General features: G+C 64.6%; 3 protein-coding genes across 4 annotated transcripts; all 3 read right to left on the minus strand.

Annotated features, from left to right (window-relative positions):
- Positions 1–1,843: 1,843 nt before the first annotated feature.
- DUSP23 (dual specificity phosphatase 23) lies at positions 1,844–4,246 on the minus strand. Of its 2 annotated transcripts, none has more exons than XM_064176033.1 (3): positions 4,110–4,246; positions 3,218–3,490; positions 1,844–2,450 (listed from the first exon to the last, which is right to left on the minus strand). In XM_064176033.1, the coding sequence occupies exons 2-3, from the start codon at positions 3,485–3,487 to the stop codon at positions 2,265–2,267; spliced, it is 456 nt and encodes a 151-aa protein (XP_064032103.1). In that variant the 5' UTR covers positions 3,488–3,490; positions 4,110–4,246; the 3' UTR covers positions 1,844–2,264. The 2 variants fall into 2 exon arrangements, with proteins under 2 accessions (XP_064032103.1, XP_064032105.1); XM_064176035.1 differs by having other exon boundaries at positions 4,048–4,246.
- Positions 4,247–6,028: 1,782 nt separating this feature from the next.
- Positions 6,029–8,392, minus strand: LOC135192663 (mucosal pentraxin-like). The gene is given in 5 exon segments (XM_064175935.1): positions 6,029–6,294; positions 6,297–6,479; positions 6,482–6,601; positions 6,888–7,056; positions 8,363–8,392. Coding segments are annotated over 5 exon segments (768 nt in total).
- A 123-nt stretch (positions 8,393–8,515) lies between these two features.
- On the minus strand, positions 8,516–9,446 carry LOC135192664 (serum amyloid P-component-like). The gene is made up of 2 exons (XM_064175936.1): positions 9,392–9,446; positions 8,516–9,135 (listed from the first exon to the last, which is right to left on the minus strand). The coding sequence occupies exons 1-2, from the start codon at positions 9,444–9,446 to the stop codon at positions 8,516–8,518; spliced, it is 675 nt and encodes a 224-aa protein (XP_064032006.1).
- Positions 9,447–14,856: the final 5,410 nt, after the last annotated feature.

Below are 14,856 nucleotides of genomic sequence, written 5' to 3' on the forward strand. Positions count from 1 at the left end.
ACGGGCCCTGGCATAGAGGATGGAGCATGGCCACGGCAGGGCATGGGTCCCAGGCTAGGCCCTGATCTGTGGCACTGCTGAGTCCTAGGAGCAGTGCTGAGTGCTGGGCATGGCTGGGCACAGCCCCCAGCCCTGGCCCCCTTGCCCTGGGCCAGGGGGTTCCTTGGTGCCCCCCCCCCCCGGGCCCGGCCTGGCCCGGCCTGCTGAGCCCAGGAGACTATTAAGGACAGAGCTAAAGTAAGAGGAGCTAAGGGCAATAATTCTGTGGGTAAGCTGCTTTGGTGCCCGCCTGGGCCCATGGGAGTGCTGCAGCTCCTGTGGGCTTAGCCACTGCGGCTGCACAGCGCTGCCCGTCCCCAGCGCCCCCTCTGCCCCCTCTGCCCCCGGCCCTGCCCCCCAGCACAGTGCTGGTTCACCTCCCCCCAGCCCCCTGTGCCTGCGGGCAGAGGGTCAGGCAGAGGTGAGCACAGCCTCACGTCCTCTTGTGCCACCACTGCCCACCAGGGCCATGGCACCGCTTGTGGGACGCAGGCACATCCCCAGTGCCCATCAGGGAAAGGCTGTGGGGCACTGGGCAGTGCTGAGCAGCTGGAGCCAGCCTGAGGCTCTCGGTCCCCCCCACCCAGCTCTCAGCAGGGCACAGTTTTGCCAGCGGTGCCAGGTGCTGCTGATTCGCTCCTGAAGGAAGGGGACAAGATTTGGGTGTTTGGGCAGCGTGGGGGCCACGGAGCTGCCTGGCAGAGGCAATGCACTGGGCAGAGGCAATGCACTGGGCAGAGGTAATGCCCCGGGCAGAAGCAATGCCCCTGCCAGCCCAGGGCGCGGGCACTGTGCTCGTGTCCAGCGAGCGCCAGGCGCTGCCGGCCCCGTGCCACGCGCCTGGGGACAGGACACTTGGGATTTAAATGCCACCAAGGTTAGGAGCAGCTGAGCAGAGATTTCCAGGATTGGGCTTTTGGATGGAGATGCCTAAATTCCATCTAAGCTGTGCCGTAAGCACCGATGCCCTGCGCCGGCCCTCGTGCGCTGCCAACCGCCCCGCTGGCATCGCCACTCTAGCGGGCAACCAGCTCTGGACCACACACAGAAGGGTCTGGGCTGGAAGGGACCTCCAGAGCCCACCCAGTCCAACCCCCTGCACTCAGCAGGGACATCCCCACCCAGAGCAGGCTGCCCACAGCCCTGTCCCAGCCTCACCTTGCCTATCTCCAAGGATGGGCCCCAAGCACCTCCCTCTGCAGCCTGCTGCAGTGCTCCAGCAGCCTCCTGCTGCACAACTTCTTCCTCACAGCCAACCTCAGCCTGCTCTGCTCTCACCACAAACCATTGTCCCTGCTCCTGTCCCTGCAGGCCTTTGGCAGCAGCTCCTCTGCAGCCTGCTTGGAGCCTCTTCAGGCACTGGCAGCTGCTCTGAGGTCTTCTCTTCCCCAGGCTGAACACCCTCAGCTCCCTCAGCCTGTCCCCATAGCAGAGCTGCTCCAAACCCCTGAGCATTTCCATGGCCTCCTCTGGGCCCTCTCCAGCAGCTCCAGGTCCTGCTTGTGTTGGGGTTCCCATGTCTGGCCCCAGCCCTGCAGCTGAGGTCTCCCCAGAGCAGAGCAGAGCAGAGGGGCAGGATCCTCTCTCTCCAGCTCTGCCCACACTGCTGTGGGTGCAGCCCAGGCTGCCCTTGGCCTGAGGTGCAGCTGTTTGTGTTCCCCACGGGCCGAGGTTAGGCACCGACCCCACAGGCCAGGATGTGGCTGCCCTCTGAACCAGGCAGCACAGTGGCCTGCCAGGGAGCTTGGCAGAGCCACGAGTGTCTGTGCTGCCCACCGAGTTCCCACAGACTGACCCAGAGAGATGCCACAGAAGAGACCTTTAATGCAGGAGGGGACAAGCAGGAGCAGGGCAGGGCACAGAAGTGCACCCTCAGGGGAAGGGCACTCCCAGGAGAAGGGCACCCCCAGGGGAAGGGCACCCCCAGGGGAAGGGCACCCCCAAGAGAAGGGCACCCTCAGGGGAAGGGCACCCCCAGGGGAAGGGCACCCCCAGGGGAAGGGCACCCCCAGCATTTCTTGGCAGCAGTCTCCATGGAGTCCATGTGGTACTTGTGCCAGGGGCACAGCCCTGCTCACACCTCCTTGCCGTCCTCTCCAGCGCTGGCACCGGGCAGGCTGCAGTGGCCAGGTGGGCTTCGGGAGCTGCACCTCCCCTCTCTGCGCCAGCCATGCCGCCAGCTGTGCCCCCCAGCCTGGCATGAGGAGGGGTGTGCTGGGCTGCAGCTACCCAGCGTGCTGGCAGAACTGGATCACTGCCTGCTCCTGCTCCTGCGTCTCGATGGAGCCAGGCCGCAGCCGCCGGATCTCGCGGATGGCATCGCTGCCACTCAGCCCCTCTGCCCTCGCCAGGTAGCAGGCCAGCATGGTGCCCGTCCGGCCCTGGCCCAGCATGCAGTGCACTGCCACAGCCTGTGCAGCACCACACGGTCAGTGGCACTGCCACGGAGGGACACAGGAGCCCTGCCGGGGGTGTCCTTGCCAGGGGTGCCCCCTTCGGGAGTGTCCCTGCTGGGGGTCTCTGTGCCAGGGGTGTCCCTGCCGGGGGTGTCCTTGCCAAGGGTGCCCCCTTCGGGAGTGTCCCTGCTGGGGGTCTCTGTGCCGGGGGTGTCCCTGCCGGAGGTGTCCTTGCCAGGGGTGCCCTCTTCGGGAGTGTCCCTGCTGGGGGTCTGTGTGCCAGGGGTGTCCCTGCCGGGGGTGTCCTTGCCAAGGGCATCCCCTTTGTGGGTGTCCCTGCTGGGGGTCTCCCTGCTGGGGGTGTCCCCTTTGTGGGCATCCCTATTGCAGGTCTCCCTGCCGGGGGTGTCCCCTTTGTGGGCGTCCCTGCTGGGGGTCTCCTTGCCAAGGGCATCCCCTTTGTGGGTGTCCCTGCTGGGGGTCTCCTTGCCAAGGGCATCCCCTTCGTGGGTGTCCCTGCTGGGGGTCTCCCTGCCGGGGGTGTCCCCTTTGTGGGTGTCCCTGCTGGGGGTCTCCTTGCCGGGGGTGTCCCCTTTGTGGGTGTCCCTGACATGGTCCCCCTCTGCTCCCAGCCACCCCCTTTGCCTGTGACAGGCGCTGCCTCCCTTGGCACTACCCCCTCGGTGTAGGTTCTACCTGAATGCCACCTCCTGACCCCGCCGCTGCCGCCCTCCCCCCCCCCCCCCCCCCCCCCCGGCCCCGCCAGGTGCCCACTGCCGTACCTCGCCGCGGGCGTTGGCATCCTCCACCAGCTGCAGGAAGCTGCGGATCTGCTCGGGGGCCGGGGGGGTGAAGTCCGGCACTCGGAGGCGGTGCAGGCGCAGGGCAGGGCAGCAGCCGTGGTGCGGCGGTGCCCGCTCGGTCAGCGACACCAGGTGCCGCACGCCCTGTGCCAGCAGGAAGCGGTAGTGCCCAGGCTGCCGCGGCATGCCCGTGCCCGCCAGCCGCCCCGCACGCACCCACGAGAAGTTGGGGGGCTCGCACGCCCCCATCGCCTGCGGGGACAGCACCGCAGCCCTGCACCGAGGCGGCCCAAGGGCACACGCATAGGGCTGCCGGCACCCCGGAGACCCCCAGGGCCGCCAGGACCCCCGGGGCAGGCCGCTCCGGACCCCCGCCCAGGCCCCCCCGATCAGGGCATTTCCACTCCCGGCTGAACCCCCCCCCCCCGGGGAGGCTGCTCAGGAGCCCTGGCCAGGCCCAGCGGAGTGCCCCCGGAATGCTCTCGGTGCCCAGAGCCGCCGAGACCCCCCCCCAAGCCCCCCTGGCCAGGCCCTTTACACGCCCAGCGGAGCCCCCCCGGGGCAGGCCGCTCCGGACCCCCGCCCAAGCCCCCTCCCGGCTGAGCGCCCCCGGAGCGCTCCCGAGTCCCTCAGGAGGCCATGCCCCGAGCCGCCGAGACCCCCCCCCAAGCCCCCCTGGCCAGGCCCTTTCCGCTCCCGGCTGCGCCCCCTCGGGACGCCCCCGCCCGGCCGCCGCCACCTCCCCTCGGCCCCCCGCGGTCCCCGGGCTCGGCCCCCGCCGCAGGCCCTGCCCCCGCCGCAGGCCGCACCGCCCGGGCCCGGCGCTCGGCTCCGCTCCGTGCAGGCTCGGGCCGCCCCCGCTGCGCCGTACCGGGGAGGCTGCGGCGGGGACGGAGCGGAGGCTCGGGAGCGTCTGCAAAGGGCGGCGGCACCGGCGGGCCCGGAACGGTGACCGAGGCGGAGCTGCACCTCCCGGGAGCACCGGAACTGCTCCGCGGGGGCACCGGGACACGGGGCTGGACCTCCTGGGGGCACCGGGACACGGGGCTGCACCTCCTGGGGGCACCGGGACACGGGGCTGCACCTCCTGGGGGCACCGGGACACGGGGCTGGACCTCCCGGGGGCACCGGGACACGGGGCTGAACCTCCCGGGGGCACCGGGACACGGGGCTGCACCTCCCGGGGGCACCGGGACACGGGGCTGCACCTCCCGGGGGCACCGGAACTGCTCCGCGGGAGCACCGGGACACGGGGCTGGACCTCCCGGGGTCACCGGGACACGGGGCTGCACCTCCCGGGGGCACCGGGACACGGGGCTGCACTTCCCGGGAGCACCGGGACGCGGGGCTGGACCTTCCGGGAGCACCGGGACACGGGGCTGAACCTCCCGGGAGCACCGGGACTGGTCCGCGGGCGCACCGGGACACGGGGCTGCACCTCCCGGGAGCACCGGGACACGGGGCTGCACCTCCCGGGAGCACCGGGACACGGGGCTGGACCTCCCGGGGGCACCGGGACACGGGGCTGCCCCTCCCGGGGGCATGGGGACTGCCTCCCGGGGCACGGTGTGCCGCAGCTGCTACTCTCGGCCGCGGTTCCCGTCCAGAGTTTCGCGCCCGCTGCAGGCCCCCTCCGTGCCCCGGGAGTGCCCATCCGCCGGGCAGAGGGTGCCCGCTCCGTGCCCTCTGCTGGGTCCCAGTGTCCGCAGCATGGCAGCCGGGCCCTGGGCAGGTTACTTTGTCCCTTCCCTGTCCCAAAGTGCCCAGGTTGGTTCCTTGGCTCAGGCTGAGCTTCGAGGGGTTCCCTGTGCCCTCATTGCCTTCCCTGTGCCCTCATTGCCTGCCCTGTGCCCTCATTGCCTGCCCTGTGCCCTCATTGCCTTCCATGTGCCCTCAGACCCTTCCGTGTGCCCTCATTGCCTTCCATGTGCCCTCAGACCCTTCCCTGTGCCCTCATTGCCTGCCCTGTGCCCTCAGAGCCTTTCCTGTGCCCTCAGACCCTTCCGTGTGCCCTCATTGCCTTCCATGTGCCCTCAGACCCTTCCATGTGCCCTCATTGCCTCCTGTGTGCCCTCATTGCCTTCTGTGTGCCCTCAGAGACTTCTGTGTGCCCTCATTGCCTTCCGTGTGCCCTCATTGCCTTCCGTGTGCCCTCAGACCCTTCCCTGTGCCCTCATTGCCATCCCTGTGCCCTCATTGCCTTCCCTGTGCCCTCAGAGCCTTCCTTGTGCCCTCATTGCCTTCCATGTGCCCTCAGCCCCTTCCATGTGCCCTCATTGCCTTCCGTGTGCCCTCATTGCCTTCCGTATGCCCTCATTGCCTTCTGTGTGCCCTCAGACCCTTCTCTGTGCCCTCATTGCCTTCTGTGTGCCCTCAGACCCTTCCGTGTGCCCTCATTGCCTTCTGTGTGCCCTCAGACCCTTCCCTGTGCCCTCATTGCCTTCTGTGTGCCCTCAGACCCTTCTCTGTGCCCTCATTGCCTTCTGTGTGCCCTCAGACCCTTCCGTGTGCCCTCATTGCCTTCTGTGTGCCCTCAGACCCTTCCGTGTGCCCTCAGCCCCTTCCCTGTGCCCTCATTGCCTTCCATGTGCCCTCAGCCCCTCCCGTGTGCCCTCGGTGCCCGTGGCTGCATCCTAAGCCCATGTCTGCGTTTATTTGAGGCTGGGTGGCTTTGGGTGGGGGTGTCACAGAACAGGGGAAGGGCTTGGGGGGGGGGACGGGACACAGACCCCCTGGCAATCGAGGCTCATCGACGTGCGCTGGCACAGCCCCGTGCCAGCCCGCAGCGCTTCAGGTGCACCTCACCCTCTGCCCGGCAGGGGAAGCTCCTCCAGCCGCCGACGGGCACTCGGTCGGGGGTGGTCTCCCATGGCCGGGGAGCGCCGAGTCGCGCAGGTACACGGAGGAGATCTCCCCCATGAAGGACTGATGAGGGTCGAAGCTGCCCCCGAGGGAGTTCTGCTCCTGCCCCAGCACCGTGGCTGCCTCCGTGCCCACCCTGTGGCCTTTCTGTAGCCCCTTGCTGGGCCAGGGCTTGCCGCTGAGCCAGAACCGACGGCACCGGGGGCTGACTCCCAGCTGGCACAGACGTGCTCGCTCCGCGCCGTGCTGCTGGCAGGGATGGCAAAGGTCGCAGGCTTGTCCCCGACGCAGAGCTTGTACTCGGTGGGCTTAGACTTGAAGAGGATCTCTTTGTCCTGCGCCTCGGTGCCGTAGGAGAAGAGTCTGGGGGGGGTGGGGGGGTGGGGTAGGAGTGAAGGCAGATGGTGAAGTTCTGCAGGGGCTGCCCAGGCTGTGCCCACACCATCGCGTGGGAGGGTTCCGTCTCTCGTGGGAGCACAAAGACCTGCACCCGCACCAGGTCTGGGACGGGGGAGAGAGGGAGAGTGGTGACTGCTGCCTGCCAAGGCAAGGGCATCCTGCCACAGCCCCCCGCGGGGGAAGCAGGGGGCACAGTGTGGCTGCCAGGGAGCCACCGCCACGCTGGAGTGGGCCTCTGGCATCGGGCCCAGGGGTGGCTTCTGACACCAAGAGCAGCCACACATGGGCTGTGACATGGGGTGCCATGGGCACAGGGTGGGAAGGACAAGCTGTGGGAAGGAGGAGAAGAGCCCTTGTCCCCCGGGCACCCCCTTGGTCCCCTCCCTGCCATCTCTCTGCAGGTCGTAGGTGGCCACGGCGGTGCCCCGGGGACCGGTGGCCGTGCAGGTGTAGGTGCCCAGGTGGCGCTCGTTGAAGGAGTGGGAATGCAGGACACTGCTGGGGTCTTCCTGCAGGGGGTTGTGGCTTCCTTCCTTGTCCCGTAGGAACTGCGGGGGCTGTGCCAGGCCAGGGGCCACTCAGGCAGGTGGACACCAGAGGGTAGCCATGCTGTGGGCTGGAGAGATGTGCAGGGACCATGATATTCCCTCCCCAGCGTCTTTTCCTCCTGCTGCCCATGCGGCTGGGGCTGCCAGGGCTGCCTGCCTCGCATTGATGCTGTGCCAGAGGCTGCCAGAGGGTGGGGAGCATCTTCTCCGGGGTCCCCCAGGATCATCTGGCAGGTCAGGGGGGGTGCTGGTTGGCAAGCAGGGCAGTCAGTGTTTCTGCAGCATCTGGAGGAAAGGGTCAGGTAGGGTAGGGGGAATCTCCCCATCCCCCTCTCCTGTGGGTGCCAGCTGTGCAAGCCTGTGAGAGCTCCATGTTGCTGCTGCCCTCCTGCCACACTGCCACCACTGCTGCGTGTCCCCCTGTCCCCACAGCTCCTTCCACTCTCCTCATGGGACCTGGAGGGGGGCCCAGTGCAGCCCCTTTGACCTCACCTTGGAGGGCAGAGAGGTTGAGAAGTGCTTTGAGGGTGCGGAGGCTGAGCCACAGCCACCCTATGGTGCTGTGGAGCCTGGCAGCTGGCACCTTGGTGGTGATGGAGAGCGGCAGAGCCAGCGTGCCCAGGCTCTGGCAGGGCCGAGTGTGACTGCACAGCAGTGATATCTGTCTGTGACCTTCATCCCCAGACGCCCATGGACACTGACCTGGGGCTGCTTGGCAATCTCAGGAGAGGCCTGGGGCTGGTTTGCCTGCCCGGGGGGACTGTTGGACCCAGCAGGCTGGCAGGGAGCCCAGGGATAGCTGGGGTGCCTGGGGATGGGCACTGGGGACGGGCACTGGGGACAGGTGCTTTGTGCTGTGCCCCTGCCTGCCCACCCCTGATCACTTCTGCTGCCTGCCGCGTGGGTGGCAGATGTTGGACACAGTGGTGGAGCTGCTGAGGACATGCAGAGCAGTGCTGGAGCCGCTGGGGACATGCAGAGCAGTGCTGGAGCCCCTGGGGACACGCAGGGCAGTGCTGGAGCCCCTGGGGACACGGAGGGCAGTGCTGGAGCCCCTGGGGACACGCAGGGCAGCGCTGAAGCCTGCCGCAAGGCAGCTCACAGGGGGTGAGGTGAGCGTCCCAGGGGACAGTGACAATGCAATCGCAGGTGCAGGTGCTCGAGGGGACCCTGCCAGCCTGAGCGGTGCCCCCAGCCCTCCCCAGTTCCACCCGAGGGGACCCTGCCAGGCTGAGCCGTGCCCCCAGCCCTCCCCAGTTCCACCCGAGGGGACCCTGCCAGGCTGAGCCGTGCCCCCAGCCCTCCCCAGTTCCACCCGAGCTTCATCGCAACAGGAGTTCCTCATTCGGGCCGTGGCGATGGCAGCTTCTCCTTGGCAGGTTGTGCAGGTGAAGATTGGGGTGTCGGTTGGGGCCAGGGAGGGGAGAGCAGGGGCCGAGGCCGCCTCCACCTTGGGTCTGGCTGTGCTTCACGGCGCCAGAGCCTCCCGCAGCCGAGCTTTCACCACTACGTCGCCCTTCACTTGGTAGCTGAGGCTCCTCCACGCCAGGGGGGCGGGCGGCAGGCGCAGGGACAGGTAGGCAGCTCGCATCTTGTCCGGGGACAGCGCCGTGTCCCACAGGTAGACGTCGGCCAGCTCCCCCGAGAAGGAGTTGTAGAAGTCGAAGCCGCCCCCGAAGGTGTCCTGCTCCTGCCCCAGCATGATGGCTGCCTCCACCCCCACCGCGTAGCCCCTCTGCAGCCCTTTGCGGGGCCAGGGCTTGCCGTTGAGCCAGAACTCGGCGACGCCGGTGGCCGACTCCCAGCCGGCGCAGACGTGCTCCCAGTCCCCGCGGCCCTCGGGGACGCGGAAGGTGACGAATTTGCCCCCGACGTAGAAGCGGTACTCGGTGGGCTTGGGCTTGAAGAGGAGGATCTCATTGTCCTGCGCCTTGGTGGCGTAGGAGAAGAGGCTGTGGGGCCGGGCGAGGTCGGTGTAGGAGCGCAGGCAGACGGTGAAGTTGCGCAGGGGCTGCTCCAGCCTGGCCTCCAGCAGCACGAAGGCGTCGCTGGGGTCCTTCCCGAAGACAAAGACCTTGCGGTAGAGGTCTGGGGGACGACAGAGGGGATGCGGTGGGAGGTTGGGAGTGTCCTACAGCCCACTCTGACTACCCCCGAGCCTTCCTCTGTCCCCTTCGGGTGACTCCGCGTCCCTGACGTCCCTTCTGCTGCCCCCAGCCTTGCTCCGGCGTCCTCCAGCGCCGCTGCCCAGGCTCTGGCACAAAGCAGAGGGCTCTGGCAGCTGCTGCCGCGTCCCCCCCGGCCCCGCCCTGTGCCAGCTGTTGTCCCCTGGCATCGCCCCTACCTTCCTGGGCCACGATCCCTGAGAGGACAGCGAGCCAGAGCTGCAGATGGGCCATGGTCCCGGGCACTGCCATGGTGCTGGGAGAGGAGTGCCCTGGGCACGGGGCAGCTGCCTGTGGGGTTTATGGGCTGGAGGGTGGGAGGGGAGCTGCGTCCCCCCAATCCCATCCCTGGCTGCTCGGCGTGCCCGGGGGCAGTAATTTCACGCTGTCATGGGGCCGTGCCACAAGACCCTGTGTCATCTGCCCACATGAGGCTCCCCCTTGGCACCCTGCTCTTGGAGCATGCCCACTCGGCTGGTGGGGGCACCTGGCCACGTGGCTTCATCTCTCTGCCCCTCCCTGCAAACCACCCACGGGGGTGACCCGGTTCGATCCCGACTCCTCCGAGAGGCACAAGGGAAGATGCCCAGGCCTGCCCTGCAGCTCCTGGGCACCTCCTCAGGCTCTGCTCCACACGTCCTGGTCAAAGGGCTGGAGCCTGAAGCCAGAGCTGTGGGCACCAGGTGGCAGAAGAAACCACAGCAAAGCCAAGTGCCAAAGGTCCCTCATCCTCTCAGGGTGTCCGTGTGTCCTGCAAGGCAGTGGGGCTGGTAGGCAGCAGGCTGTGTGCCCTGCCGAGGTGGGCGAGGGGCAGGATTTCGTCTGCTCCAGGCTGCAGCAGGATGGTGCTGGGTTAGCTGCTGGGCTGGGGGGGGTTCGAGGCTGGGGCTGTGGGGTAAGGGTGGGCTGAGGGTGACTCGTGGCAGGGCAACAGTGGGGTGCTCTTGGTTGCCTTTTGGGGGATGCTGTGGACTCGGTTCCCACCAGGTCAGTCCTCAATTCACCAGGGCTGAGCCTCCAGGTCCTGCAGGGTTGGCCCAGGTGGGGCAGCTCCTCATGGGCCACGGACTCCACGGGTGAGCAGGTCCCAGCCATGGACTTGTGCTCCTCCATCAGAGGGCCAAGAGGAGATCTCATTGATGTTTTCAAATGTCTGAAGAGTGGGATCACAGGATCACAGGACATTAGGGGTTGGAAGGGACCCAAGGAGATCATCCAGTCCAACCCCCCCTGCCAGAGCAGGACAATCCTATCTGACACAGATCACAGAGGAACACATCCAGACAGGCCTTGAAAGGCTCCAGAGGAGGAGACTCCACAACCTCTCTGGGGAGCCTGTTCCAGTGCTCTGTGACCCTTACAGTAAAGAAGTTCCTCCTTGTGTTGAGGCAGAACATCTTTTGCTGCAACTTACACCCATTGCTCCTTGTCCTATCCCAGGGAGCAGTGAGCAGAGCCTGCCCTCCCCCCCACCCCTCTCCTGGCAGCCCTCAGATAGGTATAAACATTCATCAAATCCCCTCTCAGTCTTCTCTTCTCCAGACCAAGCAGCCCCAGCTCCCTCAGCCTCTCCTCATCAGGCAGTGCCCTCCAGTCCCCTCATCATCCTCGTAGCCCTCTGCTGGACCCTCTCCAGCAGATCCCTGTCCCTCTTCAACTGGGCAGCCCAAAACTGAACACAGTATTCAAGATGAGGTCTCAGCAGGGCAGAGAACCTCCCTTGCTCTGCTGGACACACTCCTCCTAATACACCCCAGGATCCCATTGGCCTTCTTGGCCACAAGGGCACATTGCTGTGCCATGGGGAACTTGTTAGCCACCAGGACCCCCGGGTCCCTCTCCACAGGGCTGCTCTTCAGCAGATCACCTCCCAGCCTGGACTGGTGGAGTTTGTTATTCCTCCCCAGGTGCAGGACTCTGCACTTGTCCTTGTTGAACCTCATCTGGCTCCTCTGTGCCCAGCTCTGTCCAGGGCTCCCTGGATGGCAGCACAGCCTGCAGCTGTCTCAGCCAAGCCTCCCAGCTTGGTGTTGTCACAAACCTGCCGAGCAGCCTCTGTCTGTCTGTGCCCTCAGCAATGGCATTGATGGAGATGTTGAACAGGACTGGCCCCAGCAGTGACCCCTGGGGGACTCCACTGGTCACAGCTCTCCAGCTGGACCTGGCACCATTGGTCACCACCCTCTGAACTCTGTCTTGCAACCAGTTCCTAACCCACCTCATGTCTGCTCTTCCATCCCACACTGCCTCAGCTTGCTCACTAAAATGCCATGGGAGACAACGTCAAAGGCCTTGCTAAGGCCAAGGCAGACTTACAGCCACTGCTCTCCCTGAATCTACCCACTCAGTTATGGCATCATAAAATAGTTAGTGAAGCAGGACTGCCCCTTGGTAAATCCATGCTGACTACTCCTGATAACCTTCTTCTCTTCCAAGTGCCTTGAGATGCCCTCCAGCAGGAGCCACTCCACCATTTCTCCAGGGATGGAGGTGAGGCTGCCTGGTCTACAGCTCCCTGGAACCTCTTTCTTGCCCTTTCTGAAGACTGCAGTGCCATTGGCTCTGCTCCAGCCCTCAGGCACCTCTCCTGTCTGCCACCATTTGGCAAAGATGATGGAGAGTGGCAGAGCAATAACCTCAGGCAGTTCTCTCAGCACCCTTGGGTGCATCTCATCAGGGCCCAGGGACTTGTGAGTGTTCAATGTGTGTCACTGCTCCCTAGCCCAGTCTGCACTGACCAGTGGGGAGCCTTCCCTCCTCCAGGCTTCCTCTCCTTCATCCAGGGTCTGGAGTCCATAGGGAAGTTCAGCCTTAGGTGTAAAGACTGAAGCACAGAAGGCATTCAGCAGCTCTGCCTTCTCTGCACCCTCAGCTCTCAGGCTGCCTCCTGGCTCAGCACTGCCCCACACCTTCCCTGGGCTTCCTTTTGCTACTGGTGGATTTGAAGCAGCCTTTCTTGTTCTGTTTTGCTTCCTTTGCCAGCTTCAGTTCCAAGAGGGCTTTGGCCTTCCTTGTTGCTTTCTTCTTCCATGAATTGTAAGATTCCTTTCTCCCTGAGAGTTCCTCCAGCAGCTCCTTGCTCAGCCATGCAGCTCTCCAAGCACTTCTACCTGATGTTTCCCTCAGGGGCTTGGAGGAAGTGGTCTTTAAAAATCAGCAACCTTTCTTGGGCTCCTTTCCCCTCCAGAGCCTTGGCCCATGGGATTGCTGCCAGCATGGCCCTGAAGAGCACAAATTTAGCTCTGCAGAAGCCCAGGGTTGCAATTTCACTTGTTGCTCTGATTCTGTCCTGTAGAATACTAAACTCCACCATGTCCTGGTCACTGTCCCCAAGGCTGTTCCCGACCTTAGTGTCCTCAACCAGTCCCTCTTTATTAGTTGATACAAGGTCCAGCAGTGCAGCTCTCCTTGTTGGCTCCTCCACATCAAGAAGTTACCACTGATACACTGCAAGAGCCTTTGGGACTGCCTGTGCCTGGCTGTGTGAGCTGCCCAGCAAACATCAGGGTGATTGAAGTCTCCCATGAGCACCAAGGAGTTAGCTCTAGAGGCTGTCTGCAGAAGGCCTCATCAACATCTTCCTCTTGGTCTGGTGGTCTACAGTAGATGCCTACAACAATTTCATCTCCTTTCCCACATCCCCTAATCCTTACCCACAAGCTTGCAGCCTGTTCTGCCCCCTGCAGAGCTCAGCACGTTTCAGCTGCTCTCGCACATAGAGGGCAACTCCCCCACCTCGTCTGGCTGCTCTGCCCTTCCTGAGCAGTCCAGAGCCATCCATGGCAGCATTCCAGCCGTGGGAGCTGTCCCACCGTGTCTCAGTGATGCAATTCTGTCACAGTCATTCAGCCTGACACAGATCTCCAGCTCCTCCTGCTCAGTCCCCATGCTCCTTGCATTGGTGTGTAAGCATTTCAGGGAGGAAGTCAGTCCATCAGCTTCCACTCCTGCTGTCCTGCCATTCCCAGCCCCTGCCATGGCTCCTTGCATTGGTGTGTAAGCATTTCTTGAGGGAGTCAGTCCATCAGCTGCCACTCCTGCTGTCCTGCCACTCCCAGCCCCTGCCATGGCTCCCTGCATTGGTGTGTAAGCATTTCAGGGAGGAAGTCAGTCCATCAGCTTCCACTCCTGCTGTCCTGCCACTCCCAGCCCCTGCCATGGCTCCCTGCATTGGTGTGTAAGCATTTCAGCTTCCACTCCTGCTGTCCTGCCACTCCCAGCTCCTTCCATGGCTCCCTGCATTGGTGTGTAAGCATTTCAGGAGGGAGTCAGCCCATCAGCTTCCACTCCTGCTGTCCTGCCATTCCCAGCTCCTTCCATGGCCCCCAACCTAGCAGTAAGCTCTGCATGTGCTGATTCCTCATTGCTTAATCCCCGTGGACCACCTCTGCAAGATGTAGAGTTCTTGTGTGGGGGGCAGGAAGGAGGGACCAGGCTCTGTTCAGTGGTGCCCAGTGACAGGACAAGGGGCAGTGGACACAAAGTGGAACCCAGGAGTTTCCACCTGACTATGAGGAGGAACTTCCTTGGTGTGAGGGTGCTGGAGCCCTGGAGCAGGCTGCCCAGAGAGGTTGTGGAGTCTCCTTTCTGGGGACTTTCTCACCCTCCCTGGTGTGTTCCTGTGTGCCCTGCCCTGGGCAGCCCTGCTTTGGCACCGAGGTTGGACTGGATGATCTCCAGAGGTCACTTCCAACCCCACCATTCCATGATCACCCCCCAGCTCTCTATCCATCCACCCGTGGGCCTTGTGACCACACGTGTCTGTCCCTCGTGGGCCAGGCAGGGCTCAGCTGCCTCCAGCGCTGGGTGCAGCTCACTGCTGATGAGCAGCAGACTCTCAGGAGCAGCTTCTCCTACCAATGTACAGGCACAAGGAGGAGACACCTCCTGCTTCCCGGTCCTCAGCCCGCGGCAGCCTGGCCGGAGGTGATGAATTTCAGCCCTCCCCCCGCCCCTGGCACCTCCCAGCCCCTGCCATGGACGGATATGGGCGAGGCTCTGGCAGCTGGGGCCGTTGTGTGTGACTCCCGTGGGCTTATCCTGGACCAGAAGCTGACCTGGGTTTGGCAGGAGGTAGTGAACACCACCCCTCAACCATGATGCCCTCCCTGCCAACCCGAAGGTCCTCATGGAGCTGGGGGGGTGCTGAGCCTCGGGGTTGACACCCCCTGTGAGATGCTTGAGGCAAGCCAGCAAATTTGGCCTTCTGGCCCCAAAGAGTGGGGCTGAGACCCCGAGGGAGGGCTGGAGGAGGGAGAGGAACCGTGCAGGGCTGGTGAGCAGCAGTAGGGGAGAAATCACACCCCTGTGCTGGGCACTGCGGAGGCACAGCTGGAATCCTGGGGTCAGGTTTGGGGTCCTCACTGCCAGAAGGATTGGAGGGCTGGAGCAGGGACAGAGAACAGCAAAGAAGTTGGGGAAGGGTCTGGAGAAGAGGGCTGGAGAGGAGCAGCTGAGGGAGCTGGGAGTGGTGAGGCTGGAGGAGGCTGAAGGGAGAACTTAGTGCCCTCTGCAGCTCCCTGAGGGGAGGCTGCGGTCAGGTGGGGGTTGGGTAGGGACAGGCCAAGAGGAGATAACCTCAAGTTACCCCAAGGGAGGTTCGGGTTGAGCACCGAGAAAGGTTTCCCAAAGACTGGAGGAGGCT

This window comes from Pogoniulus pusillus, chromosome 43 (genome assembly GCF_015220805.1).
Source record: "Pogoniulus pusillus isolate bPogPus1 chromosome 43, bPogPus1.pri, whole genome shotgun sequence".
NCBI classification, from domain to species: Eukaryota; Metazoa; Chordata; class Aves; order Piciformes; family Lybiidae; genus Pogoniulus; species Pogoniulus pusillus.

Bases quoted from the DNA above. Each gene is read 5' to 3' on its own strand.
- DUSP23 (XM_064176033.1), bottom strand. From the start codon at position 3,487: ATGGGGGCGTGCGAGCCCCCCAACTTCTCGTGGGTGCGTGCGGGGCGG. The intron at 2,451-3,217 runs GTACGGCAGTGG...GGTGCTGCACAG, and splicing joins ATGCCAACGCCCGCGGCGAG to GCTGTGGCAGTGCACTGCAT.
- LOC135192664 (XM_064175936.1), bottom strand. From the start codon at position 9,446: ATGGCCCATCTGCAGCTCTGGCTCGCTGTCCTCTCAGGGATCGTGGCC. The intron at 9,136-9,391 runs GTAGGGGCGATG...GTCGTCCCCCAG, and splicing joins AGGGATCGTGGCCCAGGAAG to ACCTCTACCGCAAGGTCTTT.